General features: G+C 39.9%; 2 protein-coding genes across 3 annotated transcripts; one reads left to right on the top strand and one right to left on the bottom strand.

Moving 5' to 3' along the window:
- Positions 1 to 2884: 2884 nt before the first annotated feature.
- Positions 2885 to 8487, bottom strand: LOC104447733. Its single transcript, XM_039314039.1, has 11 exons — positions 8419 to 8487; positions 7943 to 8387; positions 7711 to 7844; positions 7429 to 7573; positions 6558 to 6736; positions 5814 to 6000; positions 5184 to 5279; positions 4496 to 4641; positions 4255 to 4362; positions 3769 to 3857; positions 2885 to 3646 (listed from the first exon to the last, which is right to left on the bottom strand). Exons 1-11 carry the CDS (start codon positions 8485 to 8487, stop codon positions 3172 to 3174), a joined length of 2073 nt encoding a protein of 690 aa, XP_039169973.1. The 3' UTR covers positions 2885 to 3171.
- A 1502-nt stretch (positions 8488 to 9989) lies between these two features.
- Positions 9990 to 20904, top strand: LOC104445849 (major facilitator superfamily domain-containing protein 12). 2 transcript variants are annotated; one of them, XM_010059783.3, is made up of 13 exons: positions 9990 to 10523; positions 10911 to 11134; positions 12498 to 12567; positions 15096 to 15292; positions 16133 to 16208; positions 16295 to 16378; positions 16454 to 16533; positions 16850 to 16976; positions 17355 to 17414; positions 17499 to 17549; positions 17656 to 17814; positions 18033 to 18165; positions 20264 to 20904. In XM_010059783.3, the coding sequence occupies exons 2-13, from the start codon at positions 10977 to 10979 to the stop codon at positions 20434 to 20436; spliced, it is 1368 nt and encodes a 455-aa protein (XP_010058085.2). In that variant the 5' UTR covers positions 9990 to 10523; positions 10911 to 10976; the 3' UTR covers positions 20437 to 20904. The 2 variants fall into 2 exon arrangements, with proteins under 2 accessions (XP_010058085.2, XP_010058084.2); XM_010059782.3 differs by having other exon boundaries at positions 9991 to 10540.
- Positions 20905 to 21482: the final 578 nt, after the last annotated feature.

Below are 21482 nucleotides of genomic sequence, written 5' to 3'. Positions count from 1 at the left end.
CTCAAATCACAATGTTATTAATGACACAGGATATATGGCCATTTGAAAGATTTATATGAGGACCATCAATTGAAAACCTAAACACACAAGCAGTTCTGAACCACCTAATATCACTTAAAAATAGCTAAACAAAATAAACCTGCAAAGAATCTTTCCTCATTTCTTGTTTATTGTGATCTCGCAATAGCTGTAGTCCAAGAAGAAATCAGTCTCCAAATGCAAATCAAAATGCTAGGTGAAACTACTTAAAGTAGCAATACGACTAACGGACCAAAAAAAGAAAAAGTAGCAATACTAGTAGAACCATGAGGTAACATGATGCATAAAAATGGAATGAATAAAGCTTGACCATCAGCATTGAGTTGCCACAAATCAAAACAGTGAAATGAAATCACGAAAAAGATTCACAAAAAAAAGTCGGAAGCCAATTTTGTGGTTCAAGTACATCCACAGTGAATTATTATGGCATTTCGCTTCAAAACCAGTCAGAGGAACTTCCTGTATGGCCTTCCATTATCCTCATCCTGCATATGCTGTTAAACACCATCCAAAGATCATAGATATATCAGTATCTCAACTCATTTGCTTTCAAATCAATGTCAAGCAAATGCAGTTTCAGCACCACTTGGAAAAGAGCATTCAAAAGAATCCATCATTAATATTGCCCGGCAATTGAAAATCAAGATGCCAATCAAATCCACTCTATTTATCCCATCCAGTCTCGATTGAGCAAGAATTAAGTTTGAAGACACAATGACCTCAGAATGGAGTGATTAGAGTTCTTTATGTTCCCCACCAGATAAGACATTTGCCAAAGGCCAAACAAGCTGCCCTATATGAACTTGACTCCAATTTTCCTAGATATGCAAAAAGATCCAAGGACTGCTATTTCTTCCTCATGACATAAAAAGCAAATGGGTTCAGTATATCATTGTGGTTCAACAATCCAAGGATGTGAACTTCCACAAGGTAAATGTGATGAAAAAAATTCCAGTGAGCCTGTAGTTTTGGCCTTGACTACATTCTTTCCCAGAGTAAAGCCTCCCTGCAAGTCAAAGATACAAAGGCTCACGCACTTTGCCAATCGATTCATGTCAACAGACATAGCAAATAGGCCACGGTGCGTGGTGTGCAGCATATGTTCTTGGATATCCAATCAGCCTTAACCCTCTTACCATCCATTTAACATATGCTTCACCAAGAGAACACGATATAACCGATGGACCCATTTCATCTCGTTTCTCCAAGGAGACAGCCCTCCAGCCCTGCCCTTTAAAAACTACACCACTTAACGGGGCTCATCACTGTGTTTGACATTGCCAAAAGTTCGGATTATTCGAGCTAGAGAAAACCAACAAAGCTATCGTCATCAGCAAGAGCAACTAAGAGAATTTGCCTCAATTTGGACACGCCACTAACTTCTTCTAAACATAAAAACTTTAACTGCTGCCATTTCCTTTTAGATGTCTAATCAAAAATCATTCTCATAGGTAACGGCCTGATTAAAAAATGGCCTACCGCTATCCTTTTCCTTGCAAATTCACGAATCGCGCACATTGGTATTATGCCCATTTCCCACACTGTATTCATCTCAATGCCATCCCCCGCCGCACGTAACAAACAATTGCTAGCCAAAACTACGGGGTACACAAAGCCGAAAACCCACAGAATCGAACATCGAGCGGTCAGCCACCGAGCGATTACTCTCCTCATCTCATCCCTCGGCGCAATCCCAAGTCAACTACAAACTAGGCCCACTGAGCTTAACTCTCCCAACAAGCGCAGCCGATGTACCCGCACCACCGACTCGATCGCGACCCAAACTAGGGGGCAAGTACCGAATCCGAAAGGCCGAATCGGAATCGAACAGACCCAAAAGCGAGCGAGGAAGAGAGGAGGGAGGGAGGGGGAGTACGTACGAATTCGCGGACGATGCCCTTGTAGACGAGGAGGGGGATGGCGATGCCGAAGATTCCGACGAGGGCGAAGTTCCGGCGAGTCCACCGGAAGTTGTGCTCCAGGGTCTCCCGCGCCGAGCCCCAATCTTCTATGAACTTGTTCTTGTGCGCTTCCATTCCTCCCCCATCTTCTTCTTCTTCTTCTTCTTCTCTCTCACTTGCTCTCTCTCTCTCCTGTTCAGAAGCTACAGCCAATGCACCCGACTCTATAATGTTAAATAGGTTTTGCGGAATTATTATTATTAAATCAATTAAATTAGGCTGTTAATAACTTTTTTTTTAATAATTCTCCTTTTTCTTGACCAAAAACAAAACTCCTTCCTATTCCCACGACTCAAAAGAAAATCTTCATGCATTTGATTTTCTTCTGTATCTGTTAATTCTTTTTCTTATTGAATAACATAGTGACGCAAAAATATTTATCGAGGAGGGTATTATTATATAAATTAAGTGGGCCAAGCAGACAGATATTTTAGGGGAAAAGAAATTTCCAGGCTTCCGGCCCAAATTTTCAGCAGTGGTTTGTCCATAGCCCATACACTTTATCCATGTCAAAATCATGCAACCCATGGAGCTGCTATTCAAGATTTTAGACAGTTGGACGACTAAACTTGAATCGCTTGGAATGGTCATTGTAACTCAGTGGCTAAAAAATCACATTGACTACGGTAAATTCACAAGTTCAAGTCATTTCGCAAACGACTTCTAGTAAGTTTGAGCCTTCAACATTTTCCATCTCATGTAAGAGACTTCCTACATTTCAATACATCAATGGAGTTGTAATTATTACTCAAACCGAACATTCCGTAATGAGTGTAATACCTTATATTAATATTTAAAATCGTAAAGTTTTCTACTAGTTCCCCTCCCCGGCTCTTTTTGCCAACTGGAAAAAATCAATATTAAAACAAGCACCATACTTTTCATTAAAAAATACAAACCTAATTCATCATGAATTATGGTGATAACCATAGTTGAACGACAACCATACTTTTGAAATCGGTCAAGTAAGTGTGCATTCTACTCCCACTTTTATTCGTCTTCCCGCATGACAAGTCAGATGCTTCACACGGCCGAGTTTTGGAGATACAAATATGTAATGGTTGCGGCAAATGAATTTAAAAATCAGAATTGCCGATTCGAGAATCTGATCAACGCTCAACGGCACTCAAAACAAAGAATGCAGTCTTACGGAAAAGAAGGCCTCTCTTCCTCACTGGCGTTTCCTTTTTGAATTGAAGCTGGGTTTCATCAGTTGGTTCCCGACCAAACCTTGCTCGGCAACATGAGTGAGCCGTGGAGAATTCTTTGTGGCCAAGATACCAGCAATGGCGGGTGAAGTTGCTCTTGGGTTTGACTGTCTTGGCGCCTCCAGTCTCTCTAATATCCTTGATATTTTAGCATCATTCTGCACAAGGCCGTCAGCTGAAGAAAGGTCTATCGCTTGGGCGGACTCGGACGTGAGTTTCGAGATACACGTAGGAGTGAGTACGTTGGGCATCTCAGTGACAAGCAGCTGGCCCCATTCTTCTTCAGCTGTGCTCTTCGTCCATGAATTTGGAGGCTCCCCTTCTACAACTAAAACCTTCAGCGTTAGCTCTTCAGGTGCCGGAACAGCAGCACCTGACATTTCGGGTTGGCCTGATTTAGATTCAGAAGAAGTCCCATCTAATTCTTGAGGTACTGATCTGGATAAATCAGAAATTCAAACGATTGAGGAAACAATGTCAACTCTACTTTTACAAAAATCAGTTCTGCCGTAACTTCTTCCCTCTCTAGTTCGATTCAAGGCAGAGAGAATGCTGCTTACCCAGATTCTGATCTTTGTTCGACAAGCAAGTTCATTCTTTGATGGAAGCCTCTGTCATGCAGGATCGGATTGTAGTCTCTCGATTCCATCTGCAGAATTTTCAGGGTCAAGATATTTTCTATGTGGCTTTACCATAATGTCATAAATAATAATAATAATCTAACAAAACCAAAAGATAGAAAGTGTCCCATTCACATTTAAAAGGCAAGATTGCCAGTCGAATCATGTATAACAGGTAATTCGCATTTTATATTACTTCTAACAACTTTATTTTGGTAGTGCCTATCATACTTGGAAAAATTATGAAATGCTTCTTGATCCAAGGTGATTTTTTGTCAAGCTTCATTCAGGCAATAAAATTATTTTAATGAATTTCAATAGATTCGAGGAGTAGGATGCTGAAATTGCACAAAGGATATAAAAAATGAAAATAGAAAAGGAAATTCCGAACCTGTAAACAATAATTAAAAGAGCAAAGACCCCAACCTTCAGAATAGAGGCTTTAATGGCGCCCTCAGTTTCCTTTGACACAGGACAACTAAGATGTCTATCAATATCTGGCAACGGCAATACTTCCTCCAATCCTGCCAGCCGCTGCAAAATTAAGGACATTTGTTAACACGTATTACATGTTGAAGTATTCAGAAGTCAGGAAAATGTTTGACACATAAGTTGCACGCAGAAATCAAAGATTATTATAAGAAAGCCAGTTGGGTAAAGCACCAACCCTCAATAGCATTGGTCCATTATCTGAAGGCTGAAGTAGATAATAACAAGGGAAGATGGAGGTCTTCCTTGTTTCCATGTTATAATTTGAAGAACATACCAAGCCCTGGTCCAGTGACTGTAAAACCCAGCAAAGCCCTTGAAAGACTAAAATATTCGAAAATATCATTAGTTTAAAAAATAAGAGATAATGATCGATTTACAATCAAAGAGTTACAGTGGTATTCACATCACAGAAAAACTCGATGGATTCATCATATCCATTTTTACAATGTAAATCTAGTTTGTAAAAAAAGGATTAAAATTCATGGATATCTCTGAGATCCCTAGGGCAATGTGAGTTTAAGGATTGGATCGGCTCAAAAGGAATAGCAACAAAATAGCTGATAGGATGGTTTTTCGTGACAGGTGTGTCTAGCAAAACAGAGACAGAACATGAGTTAGCAGTATGATGAATAATGGAAGAATTCTCTTGAAGAACGCTGATAATTGTGGTGAAGGATCGTAAGGGAAGATCAGGATTACTTGAAAGAGAATGGACGTGTCGTTACTATCTTTAGGGAAACATACAAAATCCCAGGTGACCAGAAAAAATTGTTTTCACTTGAGTTTTCCCAACAGGGTTGACAACTACCGTTTTTCATTATCAGCATTGCTCTTCTAAGTTTATTTCAAAGGCACTCACTCACGTTCAGTATTTAACTCTAAATTATTTCCAGATGAGGCTGCTCCTATCTCTGGACCAACAGATGGAATTGCCACATGGGGAGTTCCAATAAGGACACCTGCATTGAAAAATTTACAAAAAAGAAATAAAAAACGAAGTAGGAGCTTAATTTCCTTTCCACAGACAATCTGTTGTCCAAGCAACATCAAACATAAGGTTCAGTTATTCTTCAATAAAGGACACGCTGAATGTTGCCAAAGAAAGTGTCAATATAAGTGAGACAAAGCCATGCAACTTTATCAAGTGTTAGTCTGACCTTTTTAACAGGACTTCAATGCAAAGAGGAGCAAAATGCAAAGAGGAACAAAAGGCAGCAATTGAATTCAATTTTTGAAGAAAGCATGCTAACATTACATTTTAAACTGTACTGTTACTGATCAAAATAATAAATGACAAGCTTCATAGGCGTCCTCTAGTACAACGCAAGAAGGATTAGTAACAGCAGAACCAATTTCTGGGCACAATGGGCAGAATTACTAGATAACCTGCCCATCAAAGCTTGCCCAATCATAGACACTTGCACGACTTAAAGAACCACATAACTAACAGGAAAAAGACCATAATATCATGAGCATATGTGGCAGAGACATACCTTCACTGAGAGAACTCAAATTTGTCCTCTCAATGACATTGAAATCGAATGGCGAACAAACTAGCTGACTCTTCATAGAGTTCAGTGAAGAAGGTTCGGGGAGGATTCTTCCCTCTCCAACTTTGAGATTATTCCCTATCTCGCTCTGCAATACTTCCTCTTTGATGATTTCATGCCAGTTGCCTGTCTATTAAATAGCTGACCTATCACTTATATCCACCACTTAAGACGGTATGAGTAATTAACATGTGCAATGGAAAAAATATAGAAACTGCCCACAAATAAATGGACATTAGCCACAACACCTTTCTTCATAGGCAAAGGAACATCACAACTTTATATTGAAGGACCAAAAAAAAAAAAAAAAAAAAGAACCATATAAATGCTGAGCCAAATGAAAAATTGCTAAACCATCCAAGATCCCTCATCCTACTGCAAAATAACAAGTTTGTCGCCATGCTTATCAGAACTTATATGAATTGCTCTTAAAGCAAGTGAAGCACGACTAACTTCACTTCCATCTGCAGCTCCAGCCTCATAATTTCTAACAACTCTCCATACAATGCAATTATTTGCCACAGTTGTGATAAGTAATTTATGAAGAGCACAATGAGCTAATCACACTGCTATATTCATATTACCTATCTTCGTTGCATGTGTTAGGCTGCCCACTGCTCAAAAGCGAAATTAAATGGTAAACTATCAGAATGAATGGTTGATAAAAAGTCAACGTTCTTCTTTTACCTGACTGGAACTGAAGCCATCAATTAATTGATAGCTAGAGATAGATAAGGTGCAGGATATCTGGTTCACATAGCTTGCGAGATCATTATTGAAGATAAAACGAGCTTGCAGTGACTCTTCCACTTGATCTCTTATGTATTGTAGCCATCTTTTTGTCATACCATCCAAAACCCTTGCATCTGTGGTATAAGCTCAAAGGTATAATATGAGCAATGTATTCTACTTGGCTCATAATTCATACGAAACTAGTAAAATAGGGAACACGAAGTAACTGACTGTTTCCATAATTATACTAGAAGGTGACAGAGAAGAAGAAACGAGAGGTGAGAAACGTTAAAAGCTGAGATCATTTCAACACACACTTGTTTCTTTGCCCGATAATTAGCTGCTAATATTCAATTGAAATTTATGGTGTACTGGTCGAAGTCAAAAGGGAACTAGGTCCTTATACTCATTATGCCTAGCATTGTATAGACTAGCCATCCGCACTATTGATATCTCAATGAAGAATGAGATGAGCAGATAAGTTTTCTGGAGATGCATTTGTCAAACTAGAGGCTACCAAGGAACCATGCATAGCATACATCCTCCAAAATAATCCATCTTGTTACTCAGCTCAATGATTCTAGATCCCAAATCTTTCAAGATCCCCTGAAGCAGTGTGTTGATTCAAGTATCAGAGCCGAGGTAGTAATTATAACTCAACTTCTGAGTGGGAAAACTCTGTCCCTATTCCTTCAAACATCTCATTCAGCGCTTCTCCCTGGATCAAGTCTTGCTCAAAAGACAGTTTTTCAGTGTGACATTCATAATTCTTGCTAGCTAGATAATTGCTGGAGTGGAGCTTTTAAGGGGGAGGCTGATGCTTAACCTGGGAGACAAGCTGAGACGGAGCAGTTGTCCAGATCAGAGATGGACCGGACGAATTTACTCGTATTTTCCTGCACGTGGCGAAGATGGACAGACCTCGTCTCAAGCAGCAAGAACTCAACCGAAACACATTTATCCGCCGCATCCTGGTGGGGGAAAAGGAATTTCAGTGGTCACAACACCGGCAGCCAAGCAGGCATGATAGCCAAACAAGCAAGCATAAATATGATCATGAATGTGAAAACAACTAAGAGAACAAGCCATCGACATGTCTTAAGCGCACCATGAGAGAGTCATGAAGCTTGGCGTCCATCTCCGGAGGTAAGGAAGAGGTGAGAACAACGATTTTTCTGGCTATGTCCTCGCTGGACCAGGAGTAGATAGACTCATCGGAAAGGAGACATAGCAGCTCCGCATCTGCGTCCGATCGCGGAAAGGGAAAGGGATCAGCTCTCGCAGGGAAGCCTAGAATCACATCTGACCGAAGTTCTCTGCGGGAGAGGAAAAGGCATTACCGCAGGGAGAGAGAGCCGGGGAATCGGGAACGAAGGCATCCGCCGGCACGCTCCCGACGGCGCGATGGAACCCGCACAGATCGAAATTCTCGCCGGGGCTATAAGCGATCTTCAGCTGTCGAACGGGGAAAGGAAACCAGCAGGCTCCGTCAAAACGAGAGCGGGCGATCGGGGGATTACTACGCACGAGCAGCGATTTCGGAGGCCAGTCGGAGCGCACGTACGTGGCGAGAAGCGGTGAGCCGATCGAAGAAGACGTAGCACAGGGCGATCCTATCTCCGAGGGCGGCCGATCGCCGCGGCGGCGGCGGCGGCGGCGGCGGGAAGGGAGGAGCGACCGCGTAGTAATTGGCGAGCTGCAACCAGCACTACGAAACGAGCGGCGGAGGGACGTCAGCTGGATCGTCGATGCGGAGGAGGCGGAAGAGGAGAGGAGAGGAGAGGGGATGACGGCGGCGGCGGCGGCGGCGGCTAACCTGCTTCAGGGGGCGGAGGGATTCCGGCGGCAGCGCCGGCAAGTCCGCCACGAAGCACAGCACTCCCATCGTCTCTGCAGCTGCTGCTCGTCGTCTTTGGCGCGAAACCGAAAGCCCAGGCGTTGGCTCGGATGCGGGAAAAAATCTTTTTCATATATCGCGATTTAAATAATAAAATAATTTAGTTTATCCTATTTTTTTAACCCTTTTTTAATTAAAGAATGTCTCCGTTGCATTTCTTTCTTTCTTTCTTTTTTTGGTTTATCGAATTTAGAAAAACAACATTTTTCTTCTCACCTTAGCACTTCTTGTTAGATGAAGAGATAATATCCCATATATTGAAATTTGAACTTTTTCGACTGGAAAAAACAAAAGTTACTTTTTTCATTATAAAGCAAAATTAAAGTAAATAATAATTCATTAGACGGTGTGAGGTATTTACTTTTAAAATACACAAAAAAAAAAAAAAATTCTACGTGAAACTTACTAAGATACCAAAATTGCTAACTACATAATCCGAATGCTAAAAGAAGAGTAAACACGCCACTACATATGAAGATTGGTCCAAAATAATGCAATTTACTAAAGAACTAGAGAATACAGAAAAAATCTGACCCACCTTTTTTTTTAATAAAAGTTAACTTGCCGTAGAAGAAAAGACGAAAAATTTAACAAACACTAGACATTGATTTTAAATTTAATCCTGGAAGGTAAGATCCATTATCTTGTCGATTATCTTAATCATCATGAATTAGTAATCGATCCACGTTATATTTACGGGCGGCCATATCTTACGTGATTCATAGGGTTTCTTATGAAATTCTTGCGTAGAGTTTGCGATCAATAAATGATTGATTTCTTTTTTCCTAAGTTGAACAATAATCGTACTTGCAGTATATATCATTTAAAAAGTCCAAAATTACAAAATTCCTTCTAAAATACGACCATTTCGTAACGATAAGAGACGTGAGAAGTGATGATGATATTGCGTATTGGACACGTCTTGGCATTTTCCATGCATTGATATTGACGGGCCGACTTCGAGCGCGGTCCCCATTCTGAGACCAGCGGGCTACACGCTCAATCGACCCGAATAAATGTCGGAAGCAATAAATCCTTCAGTCGGTCGAGCGAAGAGAATTGCAAGGAACCAACCCTCTAAACGTCAACGACAACTCAATGGCCATATTTTTTTATATAGAAAATGGGAGATAGGACTTAGAATTCCCACTTTTTTGGGTTAGGATAGGAAATTTTAGTATTAATTGTGGATTTTTAACTAAAAGTCTGGGAGTTAGAATTGAAGTAGGATTAGAAAAGAAAAGAAAAGGTCAGCCACAAGCCCGAGCATATTATAGGAAATCCTCAATGGGTGGCGCAGAGGGGGCAGCTGAGAGAACCTACCTCCTCCCCTTAAAGCTTGGACCCGCGGCTGTTGCGGGGGGCGATTGGGGCGGTCGCGTGGGGCCCTGAGCAGCCGCATTTACACTGCGGATGCGGACGGATGAGGGAGCGAGGGGAGAGTCCCAATGCTGCGGGTTTGACCTCGGAGTTTCCCCAATCAAGTTTCAGAAAACCTTTTTTTAATGTGGTTTCAGACAAAGGGGGTGAAGTGAAATGAGGTGCGTGAGGACAAGACAGGCCCACGAATCTCGGCGACCCGGAGAGGTCCAACGTGGGCTATGGTTATGGGCGATGTTTGGCCACGAAGGGCACATCTTTTTCTATCTTCCGTCTTCCGTTTGATGTGCGAGCGTAGTGGGTGCTGCAAAAAACTTGGAAACGACAAGGCGCGCGGAGCAGAGAGGCCCATATTGCATCCCCTCCCCTCTGTCGATGTGGACTGGGCGGTGGTAGTGGTGGTGGTGGTGGTGGTGGTGATTAGTTATGGAGGTCAGGACAAGCGAGTTGAAGCCATCGGAGAGGTGAGAGGAGGAGTGGGGGGATCCTTTTGCCTGCCTGCGCCATTTATTTTATCGGTCGCGAGGATGACGATGATGGCGGTAAAACAAAAGATAGAAAGTGGGTCGTGCCTGACGTGAGGCGGCGACCATAACTTCCTCCCTCCCCTTCGAGATCGACATCAAATTTCCGGCCTTTCTTGGGTCTGCCCTCCCTGCCCGTATGCATCCTCGATCTCTTCCTCCCGCTTATGTTTCCCCCTGATTGTTTGTCGACTCGATTTGTTCTCGCTTTCTTTGCCCGTGATTTGCATTCCCCAAGCTGTTTTTCGTCTGCACTTTGTTGTGGTGATATATTGGAGGTCGACCGTTTCTCGCCATTTTGGAATTGATGGTTTCTATGGAAGGCAGAACGGAATTCGGGTTTCTGTTAACTAGTCGAGACTGAAGCATTTTATCGCCCATTTGTTGATGCTGATGAGGATCTTTGTTGTTTTTATTGCAAAGGGTCTCCCATTTTTCCCAGTTATTGGTGTCGTTCGAATTGATTGTCAACTCGAATTCTGAGTTCTGACCTCTTGCAATTCGCAGGTTATGCTGTCTGGATTGCAATCCTAGAGGGCTTTAGAGGTTTCGACCGCAGATAATTTCTCCTTTATGGACAGTGCAATGGGGGATGATGATTCCTATTCAAAGTCTGTTGGAAGATGGTCGGTCTTTTATTACGGTGCGGGGCATATGCTCAATGACATCACTTCAGCCTGTTGGTTTACATACCTCCTGCTGTTCTTGACGGACATTGGATTGTCCCCGAGGTACTTGCTCTACCTTATAACACTCGCTGCCAGGGATGTGAGTTTGCGGACTATTGGTGAACTGGCACTGTCGCTCTTGCTTAAGTGAGGGGATCCGATGAGTCCATTCCATTGATTTTTCCAATTATCGTTGGTTGTCGCACAGACATGAATTTTGAGATTACTTTGCACTATCAGTTGGATACCATTAACACATTTGATAATTAGGGAAAATATTTGTCATTTCTCGCCGGATGTCCTGTGTAAAGATTTTGGTAAGCTGTAAAACGTCACACTAAAATATTTCATGTTAGATGGATAGTGCTTTTGGTGGATGGTAAACAATTCAACTTACCCTTAGGGTAGCTGCGTGGATAATCTCATGTCATCATATAAACTGGGCACAAAATATGCTGCTTCATGTTAACCATGTCTTTGATGAGATTCTTATACGAGTTACTTCTCTGGCATATTCATAAGTTGTCTCTTTTGGCACCTCCTATTGCTTCTGACCAGTATCTAGTGAGTAGTCACATCATTTGTTTTTAGCGTCTCAAAGATCTGTGTAGATTGTTCCGAAAACCTTCAGCAACTTTTCTGGATCTTATCCTGTGCAGGCTGACTTTTTATTCAACTTCACAAAGTCTTTATTTGACCCAATCTCATCTGATTAGTGCCAAAGGACTGCCTAACTATCCTCATTGTGCAACATTATACGCCTATCTTGGTTTTTTATTTTTTAGGCAATCCAGCATAGAGAGCATAGCAAGTCTTGTTATCTTTATTCTTATTTTGCTTTCTATCGCAATAGCTGGTCAGATACAAACACACATGAAATGTTGCCCTGGATTTTTTTGTGCAAGACTATCTTTCTCTCTCAAAAATTTGTAGACCTTGGCTTTTAAGGCTTCAATTACAAAGCTGAAGAATTGTTCCTACACCTAGCTATTGTTAACTACAGATGAAGAATGAGGTGAATCTTGATGAGTCAAACTCTGCATCTAATACACTCAGTCTCAGTTGGATCAATTCTCAATCTAAATTACTCTTTATCTACCTCAAAATTTTGATAAAACTGTGTTAGTTTTAGTTTCTCTGTATTATTTCATCTGATAGATTTTTTATTTTCCTCTGGTGAACAAGCCTCATGCAATATTCTATTCAAAGTAGAGATCAATTACTGCAGGACCTCTTGTGCTTTGGAAATTACTGTGACACTCCTTGTCAAAATTTTATTAGATTGACACATTACATAGGTTCATTCTTTCAAATGAGTCTTCTGTATGCTCGAATTTTAAATGTATGCATAAGCAATTATACATATCGCTCTTTTGTATTTTAAACATTTTTTTCGCTTATAATTGACAAGTATTCTCTTATCCAGAGATGCAGCAGTTGTTATGCTTTCAGGCCAAGTGGCTGATGGACTTGCGACAATATTTTCTGGTGAACTGGTATATGACTAGTCTGTTCAGTCCTGAACTTATGTGTGGATATCTTTACCAGTGAGATAATTAATTTCTATTCTTGTGCTTCATCATACAAGAAATACTATTGGATGTTGGTACTTGCTTATTACTTGTCTTTGGAATGCCATCATATACCGTTGTCTTACTTAATTTTTTGGATATAGTTTTAAGAAAAAGCTTTAAAAGTAAGAGTTGATGGAGCATATACAGATAAAAAGCATGGGGATGAGTTCCAAAATATGGGATAGCAGTTGAAGAAAACCATGTTTGCTGAGCCCAGTCAATCAACTTTTTTCTATTTGCTTAGTCAGAAGCCCATTTAGTTAATGAATATGTACATCATGCACTATTTTCACCATCTATGCTGAGAACCTTGCTGGTTGGCCTTTTTATTTCACGTGAGGGTAGGACTCAGAGTAGCTTCTTCCATTAGCATAAGCCTGCCCACCTACCTTATTGAATCTCTCATTGTGATCCTGTCTTAGTAATCACATCCTATCTTTTTCCTGAAGAGCATAAAAAATATCCTCTAATTTCTTGAACATGGCCATGTTTCTCTTGGACATTTCTAATGACCTTTATACATATTCAAGCAATATTAGTTTTGCTGAACAAGTTCCTAAAAGCACTTGTTGACACATCTTTTGAATATTGAAATTTTGGGATTTCGAGCAATATTTATGAATTTTGAAGTGCTGGCATAACGTTTTGACCTAAAGCCCTTCAAGAGTTGAGATGTTCCACATTAAAGTTCTTCATAATAAGTTATAGTCATTATGAGTTGAAGTACCACTTTGGCTTATCTAGCACCACAGCTTAACTGAAAGGCTAAAAGGCATAGTTAAAACAGAAAAAGTAAAAGTCATCATTAAAGTCAAAAGCCTATAGCTATCCCCAATGGGCCCTTACGATTTCAACCACTATGAAGTAGCAAGGTCAAGAGAAAAAGGAGTCATGCTGTAGGATTCTTCACTTTAAATTGCATGATTATGTTCCTCTCATGGGGTGTTTTTTTGGTGGGAGAGGTCGGAAGGGAATGGTTGAAGATGCATGAGCATCAAATTTGTGAAAGATTTTACATTTGTTAGTTTTTTTTTTTTCTTTTTTTTTTTTTTTGGGGGTGCTGACGATGGTTCCTAGTTTGCTGTGAGTTGCTGCTCTTCTCTATTCTAGGAACAGAGCACCTTACAAATTTTTCTGCAACAGAAAAGACGATTGGTTTCTTTCATCCTTGTGATAGAAGGTGGGGGTTCTGTCATTATGGTGTGTAGCTAGTGCCTGAATCCCATTTACTTCAGTCCCTCATTGAATGTATCATCAGCAATATTATTAAGGTAAAGAGTAAGACTTATAAAATTCCTTAATTAATGTATATTCTGCTATCTAGGCATTGTGTTTAAGTTGACACTATGCCCCTTTTTCAAGGCGTTCACATCCCACCTGGATGAAATACTTTACAACCCATGGTCGGTCACGTGTTAGTTGGGATAGCAAGAGTTCGTTCAATTGGAGTTGGCATCACTATGATGATTTGGATTTGGCCTGGGATAATGAGTCCAGATTGCTCAGAACTACTATCTTGCTAGACATTTAATTTGGGTCCTATTGCCTATGCAGAAAATAATTTGTTTTCTACCAGGGACAGATTCAGGAATGATGTGTGAAGGGGCTTGGTTTGATTAATACTTCCTCATATTCAATGGGTCTTGCTGACATGTTCCCTTGGGGCATTCATTAAGTACAATTGATTGAGAATGTTTGATTTTCAAACCGTTGTTTATACATAACACAAGAGAAACAATTTAATTGAAAATTGCAAACTTTCTTTAAGTTGCTTCTTAACCAGTTCCTTGGGAACACATTTTAAGAAAAATATATCTACTGTAGTAGTTCGAAAAGGCATAGTTCAACTAGGACATTTTGTCCTTCCCTGGTTGCCATCCAGCTGAAAGCACTAAAATTAAGATTCTGAATCATATTAATTTCCTACTTGAGAAGTTATGATCAATGTTCTGTTCATAGAGGAGAAAAAATTTTGGCTAGTGGATTCTTGATATAATGCCCTATGAGCTATTTAGCTGTTGTCTACACAGTGACTTCCAATCCTTTACAGATGGGGATATCGACTATGTGCCATCTTATAGTAATTTTCAATAGTCAGAATATATACTTGGCTTAGTGCCATTTGATATGGGCAATAATCGCCAAAAGTTGGACGGGGTGTAGCATTGTAGACTAGAGATAGTTCACATAATGTTTTCAAAATCTGCATCCCTTGTACTGCTGGCTATCACTTGCCACATGAGATTAATTGCTTGCCTCTCTTTCATATGGATATATATCTTTGCATTTCTCGGTTTTCAGAAAATGTCAAGACAGATATCCTCAAATCACATCAGTATTTATTTTCTCCTTCAATCTATTTGTTGTTGTCATTGTATCTGAGTGTTCATGCAACTAAAACTCAGTGCAATTGCTCACCCTTGTTCTTTTCTTAATTATCTATTTGATAGATAGACAGGTTTGGACATTTCAAAGTGTGGCATTTGGCAGGATCCATTTTGGTTGCCATCTCCTTTTCTTCAGTTTTTGGTGGTTGCATACCTTGCAACATCTTTGGTAGCGATTCACTGACGATGGAAACAATTGGATATAGTGTATTTGCAGCAATCTTCAATGTGGGTTGGGCCGCTACTCAAGTGTCGCACATGTAATGGCATTTCTAACTCCTAAGCTAGTCGAGCTTTGTGCAATCAATTATGTGGTCCTCTCAGTGACAAGGAGAAGAGTTTGCATATTAGATACAAAAGAAGGAACGACGTTGCATGTTGCAAATAGCAATAACTTTTAACGTAATGCATGTCCCCTTTATGTGTCTCAGTACCAGTCTCAGTTCCTGTTTTGGCATATGCTAGTAAGATATGTAGAAGAATCATATTTGGTCCTCTATATTGTCATGTTGCTTCAGTTTGTCTTAGAATTATAATGGTGTAATTTTAGTAAAGCGCATTAGGCTTTTACTCTCTTTGATTTGAGATACTAATCAGAACTTGAGTAACAATTAGATTATTTTGTCATGTAAGCATTGCTATCAATTAAGTCGATAGTGGAAGGCTATTTCGTGTTCAGCATCACGGACTGTTTACTAGGTCTGAAATCTTCAAGAGCATAACCTGCTTATGCATTGAAAGATAAAATTCACCTCGTGTAATTATGTAAAGAAGATGCCTGCTATGTTCATGGTAATATGATTTTGTCCATCTATTAACTCAATTTTTAACTGCTAACTTTATCAGCAAGGATGCTGATGTAAGAATTGTTTGAATGGAAGATGAGTCATTTATGACAACTATTATGGGTCTTAATTAGTATAAAGAAGATTGGCCATATCACCATGTGCTATATCTCTTTTCCATGTCTATGGGGCAAAAATAAAATAAGATAACGTGCGAAGAAAAATATTGATTTTGTTGACGTGGCTCTGTTTATTCTCTTGAAGATTCATGGTCAATGTTAATATGTGCTAAAAGATCCGTTGCTATCTTCATAGGTCTATGATTAATTGCATTACGCTGAATTCAACAAGCAGAGTGGTGCTTGCTAGTTGTCGCAATGCTTTCACCATGGTTAGTTCTGTTCAATCAATATGTCCATGACTGCACGGTTTGCTGCATTCTTGACTATTTTACCTTCGAAACTTCATATTTTCCAGGTTGCCAACCTGAGTCTGTATGCTGTAGCTGGAATAGTCTTCACTACAACGAGTTCAAACACTCATGACGATATTGAAAATCAAGTATGTATAATTTTTTTTTATGTTTTGATTTGTATGGTTTCTTCTTCCTCTGAGATTACTCTTGTAAATGAGCAGTATCGCTGGATAGCATATTTATCAATAGCTGTTGGATGTTGCTTCGTGGGCATATTTCATCTTGGAACCAGAGAGCCACGGTGTGCATCTCTCTTTCTCTCTCTCTCTCTGTGCGCGCACACAGTTTTAAGGGGACATGCCTCTGGGGCTGTGTGCTTGGTAATTTTAGAATTCTAGGAAATTGCTGCTGCAATGTACTTTATAGCTTTTTGCAGGCTTGTATGGGAGTAAATACAGGAATGAGAATCTCAGTTCAAAGGAATTACTTGGTTGATTCTAGGTTCAGTATTATTGACGAAGTAGAATTTTGTTGCTAGTCTGTGGGCATGAGTTGACTGGTAGTGTTATGTTGCATTAGTTGTCTCTTATAATTTCTGTTGTCCTGTTTTAACTTAGGTTGAAAGCCAATGCTTGCGTGGGCAACCAAGCTAGAATTTCATGGGATTACTGGTTCAAGAAAGTTTTGTACTACCAAGTTGCTCTTGTTTATGTGCTTACAAGATTAGTTGTCAATGTTTCCCAGGTTAGCTTCTTATGTCCCTTTGGATTTGGATGCTTTCTGCATGACTTGTACAAATTTTATTGACTCTGCAACTCGGACAATGTTAAATCACTTAATTTGCTCTGCGGTGCTTCTCTGTTCTTGATAATGAAAAAGGTATGTAATGAGGGCGTGCTGGTAGTTCTAGTGGAGCGATCCATAAAGAGGTCTATACATTTAGGTCCTCATTTGAGATCATTCCCAGCACAATAAGCATGGAAATTTTGACGTTGTCATTCAACTATTCGTGGTGCAAATTTCATTTTTTCCACTGATGATTGTTGGAGTTACTTGTGTGAGAGATATTTGTGCCACAGTGCCACTAATGCTATTTTTATGTCAATGTGTAAAAATTATCAGGCATATCTTGCTTTCTATGTCATTAATGATCTGCGGATGATCCAGTCAGCCAAAGCTCTGGTATATTCAGAAATATTCTAGCACATCTTTACATGTGTGTTTAAGAACTTTATATTTGATGATTTTTGTTTCTGGTGAAATTAGGTCCCTGCCGTTATTTATGTTTGCAGCTTCTTTGTATCCGTCATGCTACAGGTGCTGTCATCGGTCTCATACCTCTGATTTTTATTTTTTTTATGTTTTTTTTAAATTATACTTTGTGGATATCTTGCTTTAACAATTTTATTTGGAAAACCTGTAGGAGGTAGCTTGGACTGGACAACGACTGAAGGCGTACTATTCTACAGGAGGCATTCTCTGGGTATTTTGTGGCGCAGCAATATTCCTGTTACCAAGAAATATGAGTTGGTTCGTGTATGTTTTATCGATATTTATTGGCGTGGCGAATGCTCTCATGATGGTAATCATTTGCTGCTATCTTGTTATTTTGAGCTGCCATCAGTCATCTCACTTTTTTCTTTTTCTTTTTCTTTTTTTAAAACCTCTGTCGTCATGCTGACACTTCTACTGGATATTTTGGGCTGGTGTAGACTTTTCTGCACCTTGTATCTATTCTTCCTTTTGATTCCTTTAGGAGTTCCTTCTGCCGAATTATTTAGTTCTTCTTTTGCATTACAGGTGACTGGGATAAGCATGCAGAGTGTCTTAGTTGGTGAAGATCTAAATGGCTGTGCATTTGTGTGTGGATCCTTGAGCTTTTTGGACAAAATGGCATGTGGGCTCACTCTTTATATTCTTCAATCATATCAAAGTAAGTTAACCACATGTTCCTACTTCATTTTGTTTACTGGGTAGGATAAATTCCTGATAGTTCTCTTTTTTTCGAAAAAAAGTTGCAAATTCTTTAGCTAGACTTCAATATCTTCGTCTCAAAATCTGCAGTAGAAGCTTGAAAAATTGCAAGATTTCCACATGTTGAGGTCCTACTGAACCACTACCTGAGTAATGATGACTCTGTTATGGAAGCAGTGTGAAGTTTTCTCAATTGGGTTTTATTATATGCATTTCCATGCCAAGGTTTCTAAACATTTGAGGCCTGGATTGTGTCATTAGTTTTGAATGTTAGAGAATCTACAAAATGAGTTAAACATGTATGAGGACCCTTCAGAAACTATAAAAAGCTTGGAATGGCCAGGCCCCTTATAGCCCCCCATGCATTTTTCCATGATGGGATCAGTTAGATGGTCCCATGAGTCTTTTTAGGACATTGATTGCGTGTGGTCCTTACTTGATCTTTGTAGTGGGTGAGGTGGCTTGAACCAATAAGATTGGAGATAACTAAATGTCTAAATGATGCTTGCTTATGCGTCAAGGCAGATCGTCTTTTTTGAGACAGTGCTGCTGCGATTCCGTTAGTTTCCAGTGCTCTTGCTATCTCCACCATCAGATGACAAATCTGCTTTAGGTAGATTTGATATCACTGACAAGGAATGTCAGGAACTGGGTCTCTTATCATTAAAGTGCTTTAATCATTCCAGCAACTAGTGCTAGAAAAGCGTACAAGACAGTTGATTTGGCTCTAATTTAGAGTTAAACAGCTGTTCCCATGGATTTTTTTATTTTAATCGATTCATTCTTGTTGTCAGCTTCATAAAATTAAAGAGACTATATCATCTACAGTACATCAAGAAAAGTTGGTAACTTTAGTTCAAGATGGTATTGAGTAAACAAGTGGATATGGTATCATAAAATTAAAGCTCCTGGCAAGTTGTAGACTTGTATTATTTGAGTGCCCAATTACATAGAGATATAGGCACACGTGTCTCTTGCAAAGGTCAAATTGTAAGTAGTGAACTTACGAGAAGACTTCATTGGGGTAGGTAGACTACAATTTTCAGAACTATCAGGCATGACATTTGAGGCCAGTTATGAACTTAAGCATAAAAGAATGTAAAATCGCTTCATAACATTAAAGTGGTCTAAACATTGTCAATCAGAAATCATGTTTTCTTTATAATTGTAAGAATCATCACGTGATATAAGAAAGTCCATCTCATTTGTATACTGTTATCTTTAATCATGAGGTTTTCTTCTTTTTTCCATGTTGGTCAAACAGCACCACATGCACAAAATAATCACCTGTGTCTGTGGCTAGTGAATTGGGTTAGTATTCCACAAACGCGAAGGGATGAGATTGAACCACTCGGGGGAGTAGTGGCTTTCTTGCTTTGTGCAGATGGATTCTGTATCTCTAGCATCTCAGTGGGAGTAACGGTTGATGAGCAGGCCACGGGTAGTGTTTAGTAACTATGGCTCAAACCAAACATGTCTTGGGGGGTAGGGGATCTTTATGGTGATGCCCAAAGTGAGTCTGCTACTTGCCTTTTTCCTTAGAATACAAGACGTGCACAAATGAGCATTAAAAAAGGAGCTGAGAAGTTTCGTTGGATGTGCTGGTAATTGAGGAAAGACGGAACTAGAAATAAATCTATCTGAAGAAAATGTACGTGTTTCTCTGATTGAAGACAAGGGGATAGAAGCTTGTGCGAAATGTGTTTGATCATGTGGAAGGAATGCCTTATGATAGTCCCCTCTTGGGATGGATATTTAGATTGAGAAGGGTAGTAAAAGACCTACAAAGATTTGACAAGACCTTAGAGAAAGAAATAGATCACTGATAGCTGAAAGAAGACTTGATACATTATCAATTGCATTACAAATGAATGAGAAACAACCAAAGTCCTTACCATTGCGATCCTGTTCTTAAATCATAGTTGTTGATGCCCCTGATTAGATTATGCAGTCAAAGCTCTGTCGCATGTGTTTGAATACATCCTTGTATTTAGTTTTGGATGTTTTCTACCTCTTTCATTTTTATGCCAAATTCATCTAATGACATCCTAATGCAGCCACCTCAAAACAAGCTCAGGGACACCTTGCAACGGATGTCTACGTTTCAGTATCAAGATTTGGTTTGGGACTTGTGCCAGCATTTTGCTCACTTGTAGGAGTGGCTATTACATACAGCATGAATCTCCATCCACAAAATTTGAAACATACATTGGTACCTTTATTGGAGTAAATCCTGAATCCTCAGAACCATTGTATCTCTGAAAAGAACTCTGTAGTGCAACCCAGATAAGATGGAGAAACCTCAAGTGTCAACAGCGGAGGGAAGCTACATGATCAGGGATGAGCATATTAGATTATTCAAATTTATTGATTGCAATGGCAAGGGAATTCTTGGTGTTGTTCATGGCTATCCATAGAATTAGTTTTTTTTTTTTTTTTTTTTGGGTACGTATTTATAGAACTAGTTTGTATCATGGGCTAATTGTCAAATTCCACGAGAATGCCCTTTTCTTGTGGGTTATAGAGAACCTTTTTAGTTTTTCAAATTCAATTACAGATCTGTTATTGTTTATATTCTATAGAGATGGTAATGTATATAGCTCTGGACCATAGGAGAGTGTATAAAGATTTTTAAGAAAGTAGTCTGAAATCTACAATCGTCTGTCTTTTCCCTTAATAAAGACAAATCACTTGGTTATTTGTTTCACAAATCACCTGTGTCGTCGACCTTGATCGGAATCCTTTGCATTCGAGCTAGTTTGCATGTTCTGACCAAAAGGAAAAACTAGTTTGCGCGTATGCCACTTTCTGTTCACCATAGTGGGCGTTCGCATGTTCCCTCTCCGGCTTCCTTTTACTGTCAAGTTCCGGGAAGCAATATATCTAAGCCAAGAAAATGTCTATAAAAACCAGTTTCTTGAAGACCGACAAACGTTCCAATGGTGGATATCTATATCGTGGGGTTTTCCAATGATGGACATTTATATCGTGCGAGCTTACCCCGGGCGCAGGGAACCCTCCATCTCATGACGAGAAAATATTCAGTGGTTCGTGCGCGCCACGTCATCTGCTGACCTGGCGCGCACAAACCACTCAGATACTAACACCTGTCCCGAGCGGGACCCCCGAAAATGAGGAAAGGGCTGGTTTTTGGGCGGCTCGACTCGGCTTGGCTCGAAAGGAGGATCAACGTATTCCTCCCGCTCCAATTTTTTTCTCTCTCCTCTTCTCGTAAAAGAAAAAAAAAAAACGCTCAGAGCCTCCTCTGTTTCCTTC

Source organism: Eucalyptus grandis, chromosome 5 (genome assembly GCF_016545825.1).
Source record: "Eucalyptus grandis isolate ANBG69807.140 chromosome 5, ASM1654582v1, whole genome shotgun sequence".
In the NCBI taxonomy this organism is placed as follows: domain Eukaryota; kingdom Viridiplantae; phylum Streptophyta; class Magnoliopsida; order Myrtales; family Myrtaceae; genus Eucalyptus; species Eucalyptus grandis.
This window is presented reverse-complemented; position numbering and strand designations above follow the sequence as displayed.

What these genes read in the sequence shown, in the direction of transcription:
- LOC104447733 (XM_039314039.1), bottom strand. Translation starts at nt 8,487, where the DNA reads ATGGGAGTGCTGTGCTTCGTGGCGGACTTGCCGGCGCTGCCGCCGGAA. An exon ending in CCCGGCTCTCTCTCCCTGCG is followed by an intron (nt 7,845 to 7,942) that starts GTAATGCCTTTT and finishes GATCGGACGCAG; the next exon opens with ATGCGGAGCTGCTATGTCTC. An exon ending in ATGGCTTCAGTTCCAGTCAG is followed by an intron (nt 6,001 to 6,557) that starts GTAAAAGAAGAA and finishes GCTATTTAATAG; the next exon opens with ACAGGCAACTGGCATGAAAT.
- LOC104445849 (XM_010059783.3), top strand. Translation starts at nt 10,977, where the DNA reads ATGGACAGTGCAATGGGGGATGATGATTCCTATTCAAAGTCTGTTGGA. An exon ending in TCCAGTCAGCCAAAGCTCTG is followed by an intron (nt 17,415 to 17,498) that starts GTATATTCAGAA and finishes TGGTGAAATTAG; the next exon opens with GTCCCTGCCGTTATTTATGT. An exon ending in TTGTATCCGTCATGCTACAG is followed by an intron (nt 17,550 to 17,655) that starts GTGCTGTCATCG and finishes GAAAACCTGTAG; the next exon opens with GAGGTAGCTTGGACTGGACA.